We start from the raw sequence: 21,666 nt of genomic DNA on the forward strand, positions 1-21,666 counted from the left end.
AAAAGGCCAACAAAATAGTGTAAAAGTATCTACATCATCTTATAATAAAATGCATGTGGTCATTCCCTGGTAAGGCAAATTCATATTGTCCCATATCCCAGTGTAACACATTAACCTGCCTTTGTAAGCTCACTAATTAATCACCTTGCGCAGCTGAAAATGTCCACTGATGTCCATTCGTCACACCAGACTGAATTTACAGCATCTGAATTCAGTGGATGTGTTGTTCTGTGCTACAGCATAATTCTGTCATTTACTTTAATGGGATGGGTGTGTTGCATCGCAAAAAAATATGCCAGCCCACCACAGCGTAAACAACAGAGCCCAGATTTTCCTTCCAACCTTTCCGATTACAGGAGAACAAAAACATCCAAATTTTCCTTGGGGAGGAACACACCATTGATGTAAATGGTGTTTGTAACTGTGTCATGTAGTCAGTCAGTCAGTCAGTCTCCCAGCTGGCCTGGAAGCACCTCAGGATCCCCAGGTGTGTGGAAGAAGTTGAGAAAGAAAAAGGAATCTAGGCTGCTTTGCCTACTGTGCTGCAAATGTGAAGATGACCCAGATTAACAGGAAGGATGGATGAACCATATCCATAGCAACAGTTTTCACTGACTTAACAGTCTAAGTATTCTTGTTTGTAATTTTTAATAGTGTGACACACAAAACTGATGTGTTGGGTTGATTTAATAATGTGATGTTGTTCTACATTGCAATGTTATGAAAAATAAAGAATATTTAGGTATGCAGACATGCAAGACAGGGGAGATATCATGAAAAAATAAACACACCTGTGGGGAAAAGCCTCTGCTGAAATGATGTTAATTTTTGGCAATCACACAAACAAAAAGCATCAAACTATAGTGAATTTGGGAGGTGAGAAAAAGAAGGGATGGGGAGCAAAGAACAAGAGAGAGGGCACAGAGATGGGCTGACAATCAGAGCACAGAGAGCTCATTTCACACACGCAAGTTCAAAGTCAATGGAGTTCGCGCTTGTTGCAGTGGAGCAAAGGAACACAGAGGGAGGAGAAAAAAAAGACTTTGATTTCATTTGGCAGCCTGAGACTCCATCTCACTCCCTCTATCAAAAAGGGCGAGAAGCATGGAGCGTGCACTGCCACAAAATCAATACAGACACAAAGAGCAAGGAGACACAGATAAAGAGAGTGATAGATGTAGAGAGAGAAGAAGTTAAAAATACAGGTAGAGAGAAAAAGGAGCGAATATAAAGAGGGAAAGAGAGATGGGTGCAAAGGAAAAAAGAGAGATGAGGGAAGAAGTGGCACTTCACAGCAGGAATTCTCACTCTGCGGGACCGACAGGGAGTCACAGAAGAAGCTTTGGGCTGCTGGTTGGTTTCAGTTATGAAAGGCACCTACTTCTGATATACTGATATATTACACACTGAAGATGTTCTCACCTGAACATCTGTACAGTCTTATACAACGTGTGATCCCAAGGGCTGCGGATAACTGCATTTAAAAAGGATTCCTGAGAGTCTTTTGAGAGTGTGGCTCTGGAAGACAAATGTTTGGTTATGGCTGGCAGAAGAGTGCAGTTGACCTGATCTGAGTGTTTCTCTCTGTGTCACTTCAGAAAATTTTACCCCTGAAGAAAATATACCGTCATCCGAACATTATGTCCTTAACTGGTCATTAAACATGTCTTTCCACGACCATGTGGCAAACTCAATGTGCTGTGCAGTAAAAGATAAAATACAGAAATATAGGGATAAACATTAATAAAGAGGAAACAATGACAACATAAAGTACTATAAGCACGATGAAAATGTAGAATCTGAACCACTAAGGCATGCACATCAATGCATGTCACACATGTAACAAACAATACAAGAAACACGTGCTACAACTGGTGCTACATGCACACATAAACATATACACACTGCCTTACTATCATAATTGTGTATTAGTGCATTTTCATGAAGAATCCCTGATCCTACATTCTCTATCATGCCTTTTAAAACCAATCTTTCAGCTTATAATGCATGCTCCTGCTTGTAAATACAATGCTCCAATTTGAAGCTAAGGCAATCGGAGTAGCATCACTATGACATTATCTGGTTTTTACCAAAACTTGACAAAGCTCCACTAAAGTGACAGAAGACGTTATACAACTATTTTCACAGGCTACGAAGCACTAACCATGACCAGTAAATTTACTTTGTTATTGAAAAAGAGTGAAGTTCTGCTTAATGGGCTGCCATTCTTCTGGGGAGACTTTCTGCAGGATTTTAGAACCTGGCTTTTGATTATCAAGTATTGCTCAAATGTAACAAAGACTTTCATGGCATTACCTTGCACCCTCATCAATTGTGAAGGGAATTTTTCACCAAGATCTGACATTTCATTGACAATATGTATTGTAAATTAATCAAGAATATACATCTGATCACATATTGACAGATAATGAACACTGTTGGCTGCAGTTACAAGACATTGTCTTTTGATGTCGAAAAAACACACTACAGAAATATATTACTAGAATCAGTCTTAAATCTTGCACTTTAGGTGAACATTGGGAGCAATTCTACAAACCATCAGATCGGTTTAGTTTCTATAGGGATGAATATATCTCCTAGAGGAAGCATCAAATTGTTGTACTTCAGGTGGTAGATCGGGTTATCCACTAGGACAGCTTGGCAGTTTTTGGGCAGGACACTGAACCTGATGGCAGGCAAGCACCTTGCATGGCAGCTCTGTTGCCATTGGTTTGTGAATGTGCGTGTGAATGGGAAAAATTGTAAAGCTTTGAGTACCACTAAGGTAGAAAGGTGCTTAAAAGTGCAGGCAATTTACCATTGTCAAAAAGTCCTTTAATTTTCACTAAAAAGTGCAGCATTTTAAGTCCAATCTGGCTCAGAAGAAGAATTCTCCTCTGTGTGGCAGTGTTGCGAGTCTTTATGAGAGTCACAGTCTACATTTTGTGCCTGAGATCTGGATAAAATACAGTAGCTGTGTGGGTGTTTCTACACTGCTTGATCTATAAAGAGGAGTTTGCTGGTCAAGCTGACAGCTGTAAAATTTTGGCCATTTTTTTAACCTGCACTCATTAAAGCAAATCTAATTTCAGCTGTTCCTTGGTTCCCCACTGAGGTAATTTTGTTTCATTAACAACAGTTCTGCTAAAAGAAAAAAAAAAAAAAAAGGCAGGAGTTGATTACAGCAATTTAAAGCTTTCCATAGCTGCTGTTTCAAAGACTGCAAGGCTAAAGGCTCAAGGCTGTGCCAACAGTTGCTGGGTTCAATAGCAAGTAATGACACCATGCTATTGAGTGGCTCTGGTTTGTTAATTTTCAGTTAATCGTGTCTAATTAGTTTTAACCAGCAAGTTCTAACAGAAACAAGTGCTATTTGCCTGTTAAAAACTTAACAGTTTCTGTTAACTTGACATACTGATGTACAATGTAATAAAAAGAAAAGTAAAATTTATATTTACAATTTTGCAACCATAAATTAAGAGAAATTGTATATATCCTTTAATATCTGTTCCGTATGCAGGAGAGGAAAAGACAAGCCTGTTCATTTGTGATCTTTGGTTACTCTGACACCTTACTTGTCTAAAATAAACCTTAGACTGGACTGCCAGAGGTCCTCTGTTCTGTAATTTGTGATGGCCTGAATATTATTTATAATGACTTCATAATGTTTTTTTCCCCTTGATGAAATAATTACTTGCAGCTGTAATTAATCAGGCGAAGTTGCCAGGAAATATGAAACACCGATCAGTTGCTAATTTTAGAATTTTAATGCAAGGAACTGAAAGCAGGTATCCTCTGGTTTTAAGGGCCCATGAGCTGATGTGGTTTTCTACCTACTACAGTAGAGCTAAAGACTGAGATGGAAAGTGCAGGAAAAGATATCTGGATAAGAGAGAAACAGGAACAAAGAGCAAAATATGTAGCAGCAGATAAAAGTGAAGGTGCCAGGAAAAATGCATTAAATAAGCGAGAGGCAGGAAAGAAATGGAACCAGTGAGATGGTAAGAGATGGAAAGGAAATAACACAATTAGAGACAGCCTAACAGAGAGGAAAAAGGAGATGCAAAGGTAAACAGATATGAAAGGGTGTGCAGTGTGTCACAGTTTGCTGACAGAGTTGAAAGAGAGCAGGACATAGCCAAAGACTGTGAGTGACAGAGGTAGGAAAGAAGAAGAAGTGTGAAAGCGAAACGGAAGCGAGAAGGCAAGCAGTGAGAGACGAGGGGTGGAAATTGGCTGTGGGACGCAGCATGCACATGTGCACAGGAGTGGAGACGAGCTTTTATACTCGAGTCCAACAGCATTAGGCTGCGTGTCTTTCAGCAGACGCTGGCGTGACACTAAACCACACTCTGCAGGAAGCATCCATTCTAATCATATCCCTCTTCAGCCAGCGCTCCCAACTGGCAAAACACACACACACATACACACACACGCAATTACACAGAATCAGGAGCATGGCACTGGTGTAACGGAGAGTATATGACTGATAGGTAGGCAGGCACACACACACACACACACATTCAGCCAAAATTTTACTTATTTACTCTTTTCCTCAGTCGCTTTGATGAAAACACAGAAACACTATACACATACAACGCAAAAAACAACACACACTTCTCTTCCAATGATTTGTCCTTGACAGAAGCCTTCAGCATAGGAGGATGTATCATCACTGAGCTATCATTATCCAACTCATGATTTCTTTACTGACTGCCCCAGTCCAGACTCATATCAACAAACAACAAACCACAGCTACCACTTTGCTCTTTTTCTCCCGGCACACTATTGGTACAACACCGTGTCCCATTACTAAGCAACACAATGCTAAAATGTTCCTAAAGCAGGCTAATCAATAGGCGAGAGTGGAGCCTTGATACACCATGTTTAGCACAGTTGAAGCAGAGACTTGCATACTAAGAGTCACAGGGCTTTGTTGCAGAAAGCACTGTGGTATGGAGGGAGATAAGACACTTCAGAGTGTCAAGAGACAATCGAGAAGCAGATGTACAGATAAAGGATCAGTTGTAGCATACGAGTAGCTGAGGTCAAGGGTGTGCTTGGCATTGCGGCCAGAAATTTGTATTATAAGATGTACTACAACTGAGATCAGTCCTGATGATCTGCAACATGATAAGCCTCAATAAAAGACCAGTTAACTACAGCAAATTCATCCATCCATCATCTATACATTGTTTAATCCTCATTGGGGTCAGCTATCCCACCAGACTTAGGGCAAAGGCAGGGGACACCCTGGATAGTTCACCAGTCTATCTCAGGGCTACACATAGAGACAAACAATCACTCTCACATTCACACCTACGGACAATTTAGAATCACCAATTAACCTCTACATATTTTTGGACTGTGGGAGGAAGCCGGAGTACACGGAGAAAACCCACGCATGCACAGGGAGAACATGCAAACTCCACACAGAAAGATCCCAAGCCCAGGCCGGGACGCGAACTGGGGATCTACTAGCTGTGAGGCGACAGTGCAAACCACCGAGCCACTGTGCAGCCCACTAGGCCAATCACAGGTTTATTTTTCCTTGCAGTTCTTTGCCTATATATGTAATTTTACTTCTGCCATTTGAAATATAACCGGGTGCAAAACACTCAAATGGGAAAGCACATACAGGCAACAAAAATTATGCTCAAGTTCATTTAAAATTTATAGGGAGGCAGCACAAAAAGTAGCCTTAATATATCCAGCATTTTACAGAGCCTTCCTCAGGGTGTATTTTTGCCCAAGCTTTCCCATCTTATTATCTGATTCTGCTGCTTGTACCTGAAAACTGTTGAGTTTTTTTTTGTCTGAATGCAAAACTGTAAAACTCTGGCTCATAGTTAAAATAACTCTTATTTTGGACATGTAAAAAGCGACATTGCGGTCAATTAGTAGTCACCCTGAGAAGTAATTTGTCCTAGTGTTGATGGGTAGATGATAATGACACTGATGACGATTACATTTGTTTATCTGGATAGACACAGAATACAAACAGATTCACACAGTGACGCCAATTGAGTGGAAACCCTCCCAGTCAGTTTGTGATAACGGTGCCGCGTCACCACGTTATCTGCCTGATGCTAAACCCGCCCTTACAGATAGAAAGAATTAGTGGGGTCACAGAGGGTTAGAGGTCATTGCTTACCCCACACTTGCTGAGAGCGATGTACCACCATCTCTCCCTCACTGAGCGGAAACTACGGCCACCCACGCAGCTCAGAACCTCCTCATTCCCATCTCCCTCCACCTGAGAGACAGGAAATGCATGGATCAGTTGTGCACGGACGGTTGTTATCCAAAAAGGATACACATTTTACCTCAGAGAAACACTGAATAATCACAGTAGATTGGGAGCTTGTGATATCAAGATACAAGCATATTTCACACCCCAATATAGCCTGAACAGTGGCAACAAGATCGACTAACCCCAACAACAACAGAGTCACGCTGGCAATTGCACTTACTAATGTGATAAACAAACACGTTGCGTTGATTATTGAAAAAGAGGCAAAAGGATTTTTTTTTTTTTTTAAAAAAGGTGTCACAGCGAGGAAAGAGCGTCTGATTGAATGGTATGCATCATCAACAGCAGAAAAGCAGAAATCAGTAAAAATGCTATGAAAACACATTAGGGGCCTTTGGCTCTCACTTCCTTCCCTATCTGTATCTCTGTTTATTGCTTCCCTCTTTTACATATTTCTGTGCTCTTTTTGCACTACAAAAGAGGAAAGATGAAAATGTGTGTCTGGAGATAAAAAGGGAACCATGTTATACTCTGTAATACATACACATACTATATATCACCACACATTAGGGTCAGAGACAAAATGAAACTACAAAACAACATCAATGTATTGGATTCTGTGTTTTTTAAGGACAAGATGCCATTCAGTGAAAGTGTATGCATATATTTGTGTGTATGCTCTTACCACGCAGCCTGACCAGGTGTAGTGTGTGGTGAGGTTGATGACCTGGTTGTTTTCGGGCCGCAGCACCGCTTCCTTCTGGTAGCAGTTCTGACAGAAGCAGGAAAATTTAAATTTAAATTTTGCTTAAAACATTTTTTACAAATGCCCTAACTGAAAATCCTGTTCTAATTACCCCCAGCCTTTCAAATATATTTTTATTTCAGTTTTTTGTCATTTAACAAAGCACTTCTCAATAAAGCTCAGGACAAGAAATGTTCAAAGTGGTTGCATTCAGCTGTGGTTTATAGATGGTTGCATACTGAGTAGCAGCAGAGACAGATTTTCCAGTTCATAAAATGAAAGGTGTGTTTAATCAAAATTTAATTGAAAATGTGAATGCATTGACTTCTGGTCTATTGAACCTGCTGGAATTAATACTGATTTTTTTGTCTCCTCTATGATGGATTTGTCTGTGTGTGACTGCTGAATATTGTAGTGCAACATAATATGACATAAATATAACAGTGCAATTTGGTGAGAGGAGAATGAAGGCCATAGCATTTGATTGTGAGAATCTGACACTAGAATCTGACTAAAAGCTGAGAAATGATGTGCTGGAAATATTTCAACATAATGTCACATTCTTTGTGTCAAAAGATGCCAGGCAGAAGAAGAGTATAAAACCAACTGAATGACTTTGTGCAGAAATGCAAGGGATTTGTGTCACTTTTTCTTACAATGCCAAATCATTTTAGCATGAATTCGCCTATATAGTACGTTATATATCTGCTATATAGTACAAAACAAATACAGTAAAAAAAAAACACTTTACAGCCATAATAGCAATTCTAACCATTTTAACCCAGAAACTTACCCTAATATTCTATGACAATGGAGAGATGCCATGAGTTGATGGATTAACACTCAACTGGTTACTTTGAAAAGAGTGACTTGATTGGTGGACTAATGTCTGTCAAGAATCAATGGATAAATGATGCCTTATTTGTTGGTTGTGAAAGCAATTTAAAGTTGATTTAAAGTTGACTTTAAACTTGAAGTTCTTCTCTTAGTATTGTTTTAAAAAAGAAATATTTGAAACTCATGTTTGAAAATCAAATTACACATTAAATACTCAGATATTTCTTCCTTGAAAATGTCACATTCACCAGAGGGGTCTTTCAAAATCAAGAAATTTGCCAGATGTTACAAGCATACTTTAAGACAGTGGACAGGAGAGTCTACCCAATACAGGAGCTGCTTTAAAAGGCATACATTATGGTCTGCTGTTTGGTTTTTGTGCTCCAGCAGACTGGGCTTTGAAAAAAAAAAAAACAGCAACTACAAAATTGAAATGCTGACTTTAAGCTTCAACAGTATTTGAGTGTTCACAATGATGTTTGACGAAGATTATAGGAATCACAACCCCTGTATACATAGTTTCCTATTTTATGGTCAGCTAAGCAGGACAAAGACAAGGATTTACTTTACCCAGAATTGATGCAAATATCATCATATTGAGCTCACATTATGCACTTCGCCCCCATAAAGATCTAAGGTGGTAGACCAGGGGATCAACCCAATAAAAACACATCCACAAACTTTGGGATTTTTACTATAACTGCCCTTTAGAGTTGTATTATCAGTTTCAGGAAAAATATTTACAGCTGTCATTTTTGATGAACAGCTTCAGTTCAGGTAGAACTATCTGGTGTTTCCCTTTGTGTTCAAAAATATGGCCAGTACCATCCCTGATCACTGCAACCATCATCAATAATACATTAAAAAGTGTCAACATTCCAGGAAATGACAGCTTTGTTTTACTCTGAGCAACATGACAAGTCTGTGATCCTTCAATTCAAGTTAAAATAGAAATTATCAAAACTGGAGCTACAGAACTTTTTCATTACAACAGCGGCACATGAACAAGTGAATGGAGCAGTATTCATCATTAATAATAGCTTGTCAAAAGATGTGATGCAGAGGGTGTCAGTCTCTCACCTTTTCAGGCCTTTTGTACACAGCTGGCCATTGAGAACTGTCATCAAAGTAAAGCAATATGTTCTGACAGCAGCGAGACTACATGGAGAAGAGACAGAAAGAGATAGCATTGGGATGTGCATAGATCAGTGAGGACGCAGCGACACAGTTTGAGATTGATATGGCAAAATTGTTTCCAAAGTCGGCAGAATAAAACAGCAAAGTAAGACATGGGTAAAAGAAAGCCGAGAGGAGGAACAAACAGATGCATAGAAAGATGCAGAATGAGAGAAAAAGTAGGAGGAGGGAAGAGAAAAAAAGGACAAGGCAGGTACAGCAGGAACAGCCGGAGGGAAAAAGAGAAGACATCAGCTTATATGAGGTACGAAAAGTAAGAGAGAACTAGGAAGATTCTAAATTATACAGGAAAGAAAGAGCGAGTAAAGTAAAAATCACACTTATTTTGACTAGAAAGTGTGGGGAAGCTGAGCTAATTTAGAAAAATTCTGAAAATAATGAAGAGCAAACAAATGCATGATGCACACATAAAACTTTATGTTAGTCATCTTACCTTTGGATATCGGAACCGAAAATCCAGCCGCCCAAAGTCAGTCAGAAAGCAAAAGCGTGTAAGAAAAACCCAGTCCTGTGGTCAAGATAGAAAAGAGACAGAAAAAATTTGAACACATAAACAACTAACATGTAGATGGAGCAAGGTAGAAACAAGAATCTACAGCTGTGCTAGTGGTTCTTTGAGCCTTTACTTTGGCACAGCAGCGCTCTGGGGAACATGCCAGCATCAATATGTCAGCATGCTCACAATCACAGTTATAGATGCATGATGGCACAAGAGAAGAAGTCTGGGGATCAGCAAACTCGAACATTTATTTTCGAAAATTGTGCAAATCTCTCTATATATACAGGATATGTGAAAACCGCTTACTTATTTGCAATTTACTCTTTGGGCAAAAACTGAAATTGACCAACAACCTATCCAGTGGATGCTGAGGCATGAAAATGGACATTAACCATCCAAGATGTAAAAGAGGGAATGGGAGCAGTAGGGAAAAGAAAAAAACAAATAGGAGTTGGTGAGGACATAAACAGGGTTGTAAAGAAGAGACCTACCAAAGAGCGGTGATAAGACTTATACGAGCAGGCAAGAGTTTCAGGAATGTTAAAGACAAACTGAAAGGGAGGGAAGCAGTGCCAAGAGGGTAAACTTCTAGAGAGGGTATACGGTGGAGGGCATTAAGGGGGTGCTGAGCACATTAATAAGCATGAGAGGTCGAAAAGAAAAAAAAAACCCTATCCATTCTTAATATTATTCAACCATAGGCTTGGCAGCATGAGACTAGATAATAGTGCTGATGGTGTAGTTCACTGAGCTTACATAAGGCAATGCAGCAGTGTCAGTATGGTGGATCAATGAGTGGTGATGTATATACAGTGAGCAGCCAAATTATTAAAACCAGTGAAGTATACAGTAGACACATTACCATCAATTATTAAAGAAAGTGAAAATTTTGTAAATTCTAGGCTTATTACACATAAAGTTAAGCCTCTCCGTTTCTGGTTTCAATTAGCTGATTATGGCCTATAGCTCATGAAAATATGAAATCCAGAATCCTACAATAGTAGAATATTTCCTAAGATCAATCAAAAAAGGATTTACCACAGAAATGTTCAACTTACATAGTTTTACCTTGAAAAATATTCCTTAGTGTCCTGAAATTACTTTAATGTCACGTTCAATGTTCAATGTTCCAAAGTATGTTAATTTATACACTCAAAATTCACTCAAAAGGTTCTCTTTTACCATGAATTACTGCATCAGTGTGTCGTAACATGCAAGTGATCATCCTGTGGCAATTCTGAGGTGCTACTGAAGCCCAAGTTGCTTTGATAGTGACCTTCAGCTTGTCTGTATGTTTTGGTCAGATGTTTCTCATCTTCCTCTTGACAATAACTCCACATGGGCTTTATGCAGTTCAGGTCAGACAAGTTGGCATGCTAATCAAGCACGGTGATATCATGGTCAGCAAACCCTTTGGTCGGTTTCTCCAAAAAGCTTGTCAGCAAATGAAACATGAAGTGATCTAAATGAAATGCAAAATTTACTTTCATCTGAAAAGACGCCTTTGGAACCTGACGTAGTCTCTGATTCAGGAGTGACTTGATATTAGGAATGCAACAGTTGTAGACCCTTTCCTGAACGTCTGTGTTTGATGCCTTTTAATGCCCTGACACCAGCCTCAGTCCACTCCATGTGAAGCTCTTCTAGATTCATGAATCAACTTTTCTTAGCAATCCTCTCAAGGCTGCAGTCATCCCTGCTTTTGTACCATTTCTGTAGCACACTTTTCTTTTGGAGTCAACTTTTCGATCAATATGTGTCGATACAGCACTCTGCCAACAGCAAGTCTTTTTCAGCAATATACAATGCCTATAAAAGTATTCACCACCATTAGATGTTTTACCTTTTTGTTGCTTTTATACATGAAATCATGGTAAATATAATTTGAATTTGAAAAAAAAATGTGTTTATTATTTATATTATCATGTGAAATATATATATTTTTTTTTTCTACCACTCAAAAGTTCTACCTCATTAAGAAGGCAACAAATTCCACAAATTAACCTTGACAAGGCACACCTGTGAAGTGAAAACCATTAGGGGTGACTACCTCATGAAGTTCATGGAGAGAAGGCCAAGAGTGCGCAAAGCAGTAATCAAAGCAAAGGAAGGCTATTTTGAAGAATCTAAAATATGAACCATGTTTTCACTTATTTATTACATAATTCTGCATGTGTTCATTCATAGGTTTGATGCCTTCAATGAGAATCTACAATGTAAATAGTCCTAAAAATAAAGAAAAAACATTAAATGAGAAGATGTGTCCAAATTTTTGACAGGTAGTGTACACACACACACACACACACACACACACACACACACACACACACACACACACACACACGTTATAGACTTATAGTCTCACATATGCAGATATGATGATTATATTGGTATATGGAGTTCTACATCAGTTAATGTTTTATTTCCTTAAAATCTATTGTACTCTTCAGATGTCTAAAGTACACATATTCAATACATGATGACAACTCACAGAATACATTTTGACTTTCCAACCACATATGAAGGACCGGAGGACAGTTTTCATTTTGCTTATTAAAACAGGCCTTTAGGGTTGGTTGTTATGAACTCTTGATCTCCAACCAACCAACAAAACTCCCTATGCACCATTATACTGTAATTACCACTGCCCTGAGTTTCCCCTACATAAACAAGCACAGTAATTTCTATGCTAAGAAATAAAGTGCAACCGAGCAGCATACCGTGGCCAGCACTGCTGCCTCCATATATCACAGCAAACAAAACCGCAGCCATATTTCAACCACTGCCAGCCAGTTTCAGCCCTTGGTGCCTCTGTGTTATAATTCATGGCAAACTCCAGAAGTCACTGAAGCCAGAGACTCACGCCCACCTCTGTGCGCTGTCCTGGGTGATGCTTAAGGCTGTAACCATGACAACCAGGGCAGCAGAGGCAAGCACTGACCCAGAGATGAATCCCTGGAGAGAGGAGAGATGGTCTGGTTGAGATGGTGGGATGGAGAGGGGTATCATTTACCTCAGTACAGCCAAGGACTGTGAAACACCCCTTTGTTAGGCGAACACACCGAATTATCCACAAGCATCTGTCACTCTCTTTCCAGCATGTTGTGGCTGATCAAAAACAACCACAGTCATCTACACACGCCACTTAGTGCACACACATATTGCTCCAAATGCCCCCTCCCCATTAGTGCCATAGCAACTACAGCATACCTTCGTTCGCAGCTGCCATAGAAACATCAAACGCACAAGCCATTCATTCACAACACACACCCACTTTTATTTTGTGCTCTCGAGCACTTGTCCTTCCAATTTCCTACTCAATAACCCAGCAGTAGTACACAGCTCCAAACAATGATGCTGAAAGTAGATAATTAGTCTGACTTCCTTGCTCTGTGAGCTAGTTCTTTTAGCTGCTCACACACTCACCAAAGACGGCAGTTAACACAAATTTTTTTAATTGAATTCCGAAGACTGAACTACTGATTAATAAACTGACACAAATTTCAGGGCTCAAAATCAAATCAAAAGGGGTCAACAAAAATCCAAATTTAATGAGTTACCAACAATTGTGACTCTTACTGAAGTTCACGTATATTGCAGTTTTTAGTAGAAGTCTATAAACTAAAAACCAGTGACTTCTAAGCAGAAGTTCAACCAACTCCTTAGTAAACAGCCCCTTATCTACTGATTATACAATACTGTGATTAAATTAACTTAAAGCTGGAGTATGCAGGATTGTAGACAGTGTAAGAAGAAGAAACACTGAAAAGAATACAACTTTAAAAAAAAACTAAAACAAAAAACCCAACTCTTTCCTTCAGGGCTCCCTCCTCAGTCACTAATGGTGGACTAATTCACAAGACAGCACATTGACAGGGAGCATTCAGACTACATTATGTGTCATTTATTGTTAACCATAACCTACATGCCACAAAACAAAAAACAGATACTCACTTGTCCAAAAAAAAAAAAACGCTCCTTAACTGCTTTTTAACTTGGAATCACAGCCAATTTGATTTCTTTTTTGACAAGAATTTCTCAAAAAAACTACTCTTTCGTGTCAAGGTGAAAACTGATTTCTACAAAGGAATGCCAATTAATTGAAAAAGTAAAATAAATGCTTGTATAAGTGACTCACCTAATTCCACACAGATGCAGCAGATTTTTTAAATAGAGATCATCTGATGTGCAGTGAATGTGCCTCAAGTAAGGTAGTGACTAGTCCAGTCACTGGTGAAACACTGCTCCTGGCTGTAACTACACTGTGAAGACTAAATGCATAACCGTGGGGACGGAAACAAGAAAATTCCCAAGTCACTGAATATCTCCTGAAGTACAGCTAAATCCATCATTTAAAAAATGGAAGGATTATGACATGTGCTTAAATGTGCCCAAAGGAGGCTATCCTCTAAAACTGAGTTACCATGCAAGAAAGAGACTAATGAGGGAGGTCACCAAGATGCCTATGAAGATACCTATGACTCCTCTGAAAATTCCAAGCTTCAGTAATTGAGATAACACAGACTGTGCATACAATAGCTGTTGCCTGGGTTCTTTGCCACTCAAAGCTATATGGAAAAGTGGGCAAAAGAAATCCACTGACAAAAAAACCCCAAAACACTCACATTAAATCTCAACTACCGGAAGGCATGTGCAAGACTCTGGTGTGATCTGGAAGAAGCTTATGTGGTCTGACTAGACAAAAATTTTCATTTTGGACTTTAGACTAGACACCAGACAATGTATATCATCACAAACATGCCATGCCCACCGCAAAGCAAGGTGGTGGTAGTATTGTGATTTGGGATGCTACTTGGTGGCAGGCCCTAAAGGTCTGTGAAGGTAAAGGGTAAAATGAATACAGAAAAGTATAGTGAATTCCTAAAGGACAACTTGGTGCAGGCTGCAAGATGACTGAAGTTTCATGTTTGGACTCGAAAAGTGCTGTCCACTCACGAGTCCTGACAGTTTTGCAAAGAAAAATGAGGTAAAATAGTCTTCATTCTTCACTTCAACTCCATTGCCAAACACAAATAAACAGTTCCTGCAGGCCACCTGGACACAGGACAAGACTGTTAGTAGTCATGGTGCTGGCCTTGCAAAAGGTTTTAAAAAGAGCTTCAAATGTCATTGAGTTGATTGTGTGGAACACTCTGCTGTTGAAGGTCTTAAAGGGGCAGCTTAAAAATTTGAATATTGCAAAAAAAAAGTTATCTTTTTCCATAATTTAAATGAAAAAGTTAAACTTTTCATTTATTCTATATTCACCAACAATGTTCTATTAAGAAGAACCAATAAATGTGAACATATCGCCTCTGTTTCAGCCTCACAGCACTAACACCCAGTGTGTTTTAGGATAGATTTTAGGATTTTACTGATCACTTTAAAAGCCCTCAATGGCCTCTTTCCTTGTTGTATTTCCGATCTTTTAGTACCTTATGCACCAGTACACATTTTAAGATCCTCGGGCAGAGGTCTTCAGTCTGTTCCTGGGGCTCAGCTGAAAACTAAAGCGGACAAAGTGTTTGCAGTCAGATCACCGAGGCTCTGGAAGGATCTGCCTGAGGAAATCATTTTGGCTGAATCTGGTCTATTTTAAATCTCCTCGTACAACACACTTTTATCTGAGAGCCTTATTTGATTTTCTTGGAGTTTTGATTTCCTTTGAACTGTTTTTAAATATATATTTTTTAATCTCATTAACCCTGTCTTGGCTTTATATGTCTTATTGTGCTTTCATCTGTCTTTTAAATTCTGATGATTTTACCACTTGTCTGTACTATTTTGCTGACCTGTGAAGCACTTTGTAATCTGGATTCTGAAAAATATTTTAAGTCAAGTCTTTTTGAAAATTCTTACCCAAAAAGCCACAAACTGACTGTGATTCTATGTCATTATCAGATCACTTGATTTATTGTTTGGTGTCAAGATGTAAAAAGATTTTTCAAAAACCATGATTTTAAAAAAAGCTTCTGGACTACTTTGTATACTCAAGCTTTAACATCCTAGATATGAGAAAACACAAAAACGGAAACATATTAAAATGGCCAAAAGCATGTGAGCAGCATCAAAACAAAGTCTTTGAATACTGAGACATTACATCCACATATACTTGTAGAAAATTTAATTCCTAAGCTGCAGGTATTAATATGCTACTAGAGCAGCCACTATCCTTTCCACAAGACTTTGAAACCTGGCTGCAGGGATTTGCTCCTTTTCTGCTTCAGGAGCATTACTGAGGTCAGGCACTGATGTCAGGCGATAAGGCCTGGCTCACAATCGGCAATCCACTTCATCCCAAGGGGTGTTTGATGGGGTTGAGGTCAGGGTTCTGTGCAAACCAGTCAAGAATTTTCTCGAGAAACTCAGACATCCATTTCTTTATGGACCTGGCTAAGTGTATGCGGCATTGTTATTACTGAAAACAGACAACGGTCTTCAGGCAATTGTTCTGTCAGAGTAAGATGCACAGTAATAACAAATGCCTATTCTGTAACAATTTCTCTCAAATGGATCTACACTGGAGCTGAAATTAGAATTTGATTACCCAATTGTTCTGTCCACACACACAAAAATGTAATTTTCCAAAGATTTGTTCAGAGGTTTAGTCATGTTTCATGCTAAAATAATAAAACAAAGATTGAAATGTGAGACTTTGCCCCATCTTATTTAGGATTAAACAAAAATATTTTCTGCTTTTAGACTGTTGATTGAGAAAAACAGTTGAAGGCTTCCCTTGAGCTTGAGGAAATCTGATGTAGTAAACACTGAATCAATTATTGAAAAAATAACTGGAAGTCAAAACGATAATGACAGCAGTCCATATTGCAGCCCTAATTCAAACCACGAAAAAAACAATGTCAGTGCACAAGTATTATTTACATATCTTCTGGAAATACAGTGCGTTGTAGAGTATAAAACATTACTTTTACACTTGTGCTAAAGGCAAGGTGGGTATATGAAAATCTTGACATAGATTTTAATTTTGCTCAACCCTATTAATGGAGTTTTTTTTTAAAGCATTCATTTAAGCCATTTTTCCACACACAACTGTCACATTTCTTTGATGTAAAGTAAAAAATCTTTGGATTTTAGACCATTAGAATGCAGTTCAAATTGTTTCAACATTTTATGAACACATTGATAGTTAACTGAAAAATAAATGTATTGATAAAAAAACATGAGTTGCAGCTAGGGCTGCAACTAACAATGAATCGATTAATCTGAGCACGATACGTCATCAAAAGTGGAAGTGAGCGCGCAATGCAACAGAAATCACCGTTGGAGCAGAGTGCGGGACATGGATGGACATCTGCGCTGTATCGTGCGTATATAGTATATGCATATGTTATAGATGCACGATACAGCCGCGCTCCGCTCGGACGGTGATTTCTGTTGCATTGCGCGCTCACTTCCACTTTTGATGACCTATCGTGCTCAGACGATTCATCGATTCATCGTTAGTTGCAGCCCATTAGATCATCATTCCGTCAGTCACTGATGACCACAATTAATCAATGGTCAAAATGAGTATGTTTTTGTTGCTCTACAAAATTTAGCACGTCTTTGCATAATTGATGCTTTTAATCAGTGCACATGTAACTTGAGTAAAACAGTCTACCAAAGGCACAATGGCATCAACAAGCTTGTGTGGAGACGGCTATTAGCACAATTCACCAATGGGGTTGAGCAATTCCACCAACGTCAATAACTAAACTAAGCAGCCACTAGTTAACAAAGTGTAGCTCAGTGTGTTTGTGTCAGCGGAGAGCAGAAAAGAGACTGATCCCTGGAGAGTAGCAACAGTGGATGAGGTGTCCACCTTAATCCCCTTTCAGTCCTCTTCTTTCCCCAAGGCCACTGCATTGTGATGCAGAGTCACTCAGCCACCTCCCCAAGTATGTGTGTGTGATTGCACATGCAGTGTGTGTGTGTGTGTGTGTATGTGTATGTATGTACAACCCATTAATCAAGTGCTATGCCTTGATGCAGTATCTGGTCAATTCAGCTTCTCACTGTCTTATTCTTTTTCTTTCTTCCTTCCTTCCTCCCTCACAGTTTCTGTCCTTTCATCTCTGTAGCTTTCTGTCTTTTTCTTTTTCTCTCCAGATCCCTGTTTGTTTGCTAAGCCTCATTAACAATTAATTACCAATCAGCTAGTCAAGTCAACCCTGGACTGCTGGGCTTCTCAATGATTCATTAGTCAGGGTTACACAATGGTGCAATGCATAAACACACTCTCGCACAGACAGGCATACACAAACACACACAAGCTCTGTCCCTTTCTGTCAAACTGGGTGTTTCAATGAGCACACATAGGCTTTGTAAACATGTAAATAGACATATTAAAGCAAGCATACGGACACATCATCATGCTTCCTCACATGCATCCACACATATAACATCTGTATCTAGTCACAATATCCTCATTAAAAAGGAAAACTGATTGAGTTGTGGACTTGAAAGTGCTACGCCAAAACTTTGAAGTTAAATTCAAAGACTTTTCTATGACTTTAAAAGGCTTGAAAATTCTAAATTAAAAAAATAAATCTAATTAAAGAGTTCATAAAAAGCATGTTTAAAGGTAGGAGATAACATTAATTAAAATAAAACGTCATATGCAGGGACTCTTACTTCATGATCATGATTAAATCCTGGTGATATCCATTCTGTAACTGCTACTATATCAACCCAGATATCCAAAATAGTAAATTCCACAGCTTTTCAGGAGTTAATTTTAGGATGGAGAAAAGCCCAATGAGTTGAGGTATGTTGGTGAACATGGGCGGTAGATTTTTAAATCAAAACAGAGCTTTCACGTTTTCTCTAGAACCATTTTTAGAGTGATATGCATTAATTACTGAATCTCTAAACTCCCTCCTGAAATGCTGAACAGTGTGCAGAAACCTAAGGATGAATGATGAATGACTTGTGCTGTCAAAATATAACTGAGCATGAGCTCAGCTCAAACAAATGTCATATGAAGTCTTTGTACATGTTTGTTATCAGTCTGCTGCAAATTCATACAGCTCTATGGACACTGACACAAGAGACACAGCCTGACGCAGGGGGTGGATTTTCTGCCTTGCTCAGAGGTCTACAGATGTTGACTGTAGAAGGAGGGCAAAGTTTATTTCCCCAGTTGATTTCAAAACAGTGTCCTTCTTTTGCCCTTAAAAATACAACACCACTGCCCCTCAAAGGGACATTTTATCAGTGTGTCCATACGGCATCAGCCAGTTACACTAACGGTACACATCGACCAGCTCAAAGAAAGATGTTGACTAGTCCATTGTCGCACCATTGCCTTTGGATAACTATGCTTATGTCTCACTATGTTTATCCAGACACAATTTTAAACAGTTCCTCCATCTCAGTGTGGCAAATTTGGTTTACCAATTCACAACCCGGTGCAAACTCTACCTTCACCTCTGCAGACACTGATACAGCTACAGCATCCAGGAACTGAAACTGAGTTCATTCTGTGAGTGAGTGTGTGAGCATGTGTGTGTGTACTTGTCCAGCTATTTTGTGAGGACCAGTTTGTGAGTTCTGGGCCATTGGAGTGAGGACAATTTGGTAAAGTGACAACCTCTCAGCTGTAAGATCACTTTAAAGCCTTTTATAGGGATGTGTGAGGGTTAGGACTTGGTTTAGGGTTGAGGTTAGAATTAGGTTTAGGTTAAGGTAGGGTAAGAGTTGCGGTTTGGCTTCTAGATTTGATGGCTAAGGTTGGAGTAAAGGGCATTATGTCCTCACAAAGATGCCAATGCATGCATGGATGTATGACTGTATGTATGTATGTGTGTGTATGTTTGTGGGTGTGAATCTGCAGGGATGTGTGGAGTGGAGTTAGTAGGTGACCTTGGGGCAGGAATGCACAAGGAAGACTGATGAGGAGTTAAAACGCACACAAGCACATACACAAAATATCAATACGTCAAGCCTGGTGTTGGCTGGTGTCATTCAAAGTACTTTGTTTGCTTAGGCTGTCATATTACACCTAACTGGCTCAGCAGCAGAAGCAGAAAAAAATCCCACCACATGGTTCAAGAACAGGCCTGAAAATCATGAAAAAAAAGTGCAAACCTCAGTCTTTTTTGAACATTCATTTCCTCTTAATAAATTTCTTAATGCCAATTTGTCTAACAATACAGTAATGCTAAAACAACTGCTTAGTGAATTAATTAGCTGGTCCATTCACAGAAAATGGAATCAGCAGCTATTTAGTCATTGTCATTTTTTTAAAGGAAAATGAAAATCCACTGGCATCAACCTTTAAGATGTATTTGTCATCTGGTTTGAGGATATCACCTCATCAGATTAGTGTTTCTTTTTTCCAACAAATCACCCTATGCTCCAGGAAATTGCTATTTCCACAAAATATTTTTACAGCAATTTTACAGCTACCAGTGCAGCTTTGCATACATACATACATACAAGATGAATAAACTATGTTCTCATCTACCCCTACTACTATCTACTGCACTACTACACACACACACACACACACACACACACACACACACAGACACACACACACACACACACACACACACACACACACACACACACACACACACACACACACACACACACACACACACACACACACAGTTACACACTTGGAAGTTACCCAGTGCAACCTACTGCTGGCCACTGAGCAGCTCCACTGGAGCAGATGCAGATTCAGTGCTGTGTTCAAGGGCATCTCTACGGCTGTGATGGATGGATGAGTGCCTCTTGTTCAATTTATCCATTCTTATCCCCATTGTCATTCTGGGGATTCAAACTGGTGGCTTGAGTCTCAGTCTGACTCATTTTATATTTACTGCAGTCAAGAGTCCGGTGAACACAACATGTTAGCAACCCAGAGTGATAATTAAAGCTTGCTGGCTCAAATTGCCTCCTGTGCACATGATCAAAGCAAAAACATGCATCCTTTATCACACTGTGTCCATCGCATTGTGTTTTTGAGTGCTTTAACAGATACACCTCCTCTGCTGCTGGTCACTGAGCGGCTACATGGTGGCAACAGGAGATTTCATCTGCTGAGAGTGCTCGTGTTAGAGTTGAAACAATTGCTTGACTAGCTGACAGAAAATTACTCAGTTTTGCCATGAACCTATCAAGCAAAAATGACACATATTTCTTGTCTCCAGCTTTCCATTCAACTTGTTTGTGGTTTACATCATTGCAGTTGCTGAACTGTCAGGTAAAACATGAAAAATTTGTACATAACCTCAGGCTTTTCCATCTTATGTATTCTTTCTTATGTTTATATGATCAGGTTTGTTTGTTGAACATCAAATTAATTTACTCCTTGTTACAAAACTCCGGACAGCTGATCTCAGGAACTGAAAGATTTATGGATACATACTTGGCCTGTAAAATATGAGTTCTGCACAAATTTCAGCAGAAATATAATTATGCACTAAACCACCACAAAAAAACTTGATCTGAGACTGATTTGACAGCTCTGTTATGGAGGCTATTTTGCCTGCAGAGTGACCTGTATGGTTTAACTCACAACAAAATGGTAGGCAGCCTTCTTGTGCGGCTCATTTATGTCAAACTTGATCCCAACAAACTCGTGAGAATGCCATTCAGAGATGTGGAACAGCAGGTGGTACCTCCCTGAATTACAAACGGCCGAGAGCTGCTGCTCCAGTTGCACAGTCAACATTTTAACACCCGGATCTTGTCACACAGCACACTCAGAACCCTAACCGGGCTTTAATGAGCCCAGTTGGTGAACGGTCCACCGCACAACCACCGTTGCGCGCCACAAGCCATATGACGCACACCGGTGACGGCTCCTCTAGCCATAAACAGAGAAACCACAGCTAATTTACATTGAAGCATGGCAACAAAACAATGCATGGTTCAGCTGGATTCGGCTTCAAGATGAGCAACCACTACCGACGCTTCATTGGTGGAGCGTGGACTGGTGGGATGCCGCTTGCTGGGGCAGCAATGATGCCAAGGACTATCTTAGTCAGGGGGAAATATACGCCACGCTTGACACGCATGCAGATGGCGCGCAACTGGAAGACAGTATAGAGGGAAGTGTGTTTCATATGGCGGCGATAAACAGCCACGTAAATATGCGAGGCAACTTGAATTGATAGAAGC

The 21,666-nt window shown here is 39.5% G+C and overlaps 1 protein-coding gene across 1 annotated transcript in view; it reads right to left on the reverse strand.

The window, feature by feature from the left end:
- The window catches only part of tmem145 (transmembrane protein 145), a 35,129-nt gene that overhangs the window by 13,021 nt on the left and 442 nt on the right, over positions 1-21,666 (reverse strand). Inside the window, exons 2-5 of the mRNA XM_023263721.3 lie at positions 9,466-9,540; positions 8,916-8,993; positions 6,939-7,025; positions 6,155-6,256 (exon numbers count right to left, since the gene is read on the reverse strand). Coding sequence (XP_023119489.1) covers positions 6,155-6,256; positions 6,939-7,025; positions 8,916-8,993; positions 9,466-9,540 — 342 coding nt within the window. The remainder of the gene's footprint in view (positions 1-6,154; positions 6,257-6,938; positions 7,026-8,915; positions 8,994-9,465; positions 9,541-21,666) is intronic.

Source organism: Amphiprion ocellaris, chromosome 9 (assembly GCF_022539595.1).
Source record: "Amphiprion ocellaris isolate individual 3 ecotype Okinawa chromosome 9, ASM2253959v1, whole genome shotgun sequence".
Classification (NCBI taxonomy): Eukaryota; Metazoa; Chordata; class Actinopteri; family Pomacentridae; genus Amphiprion; species Amphiprion ocellaris.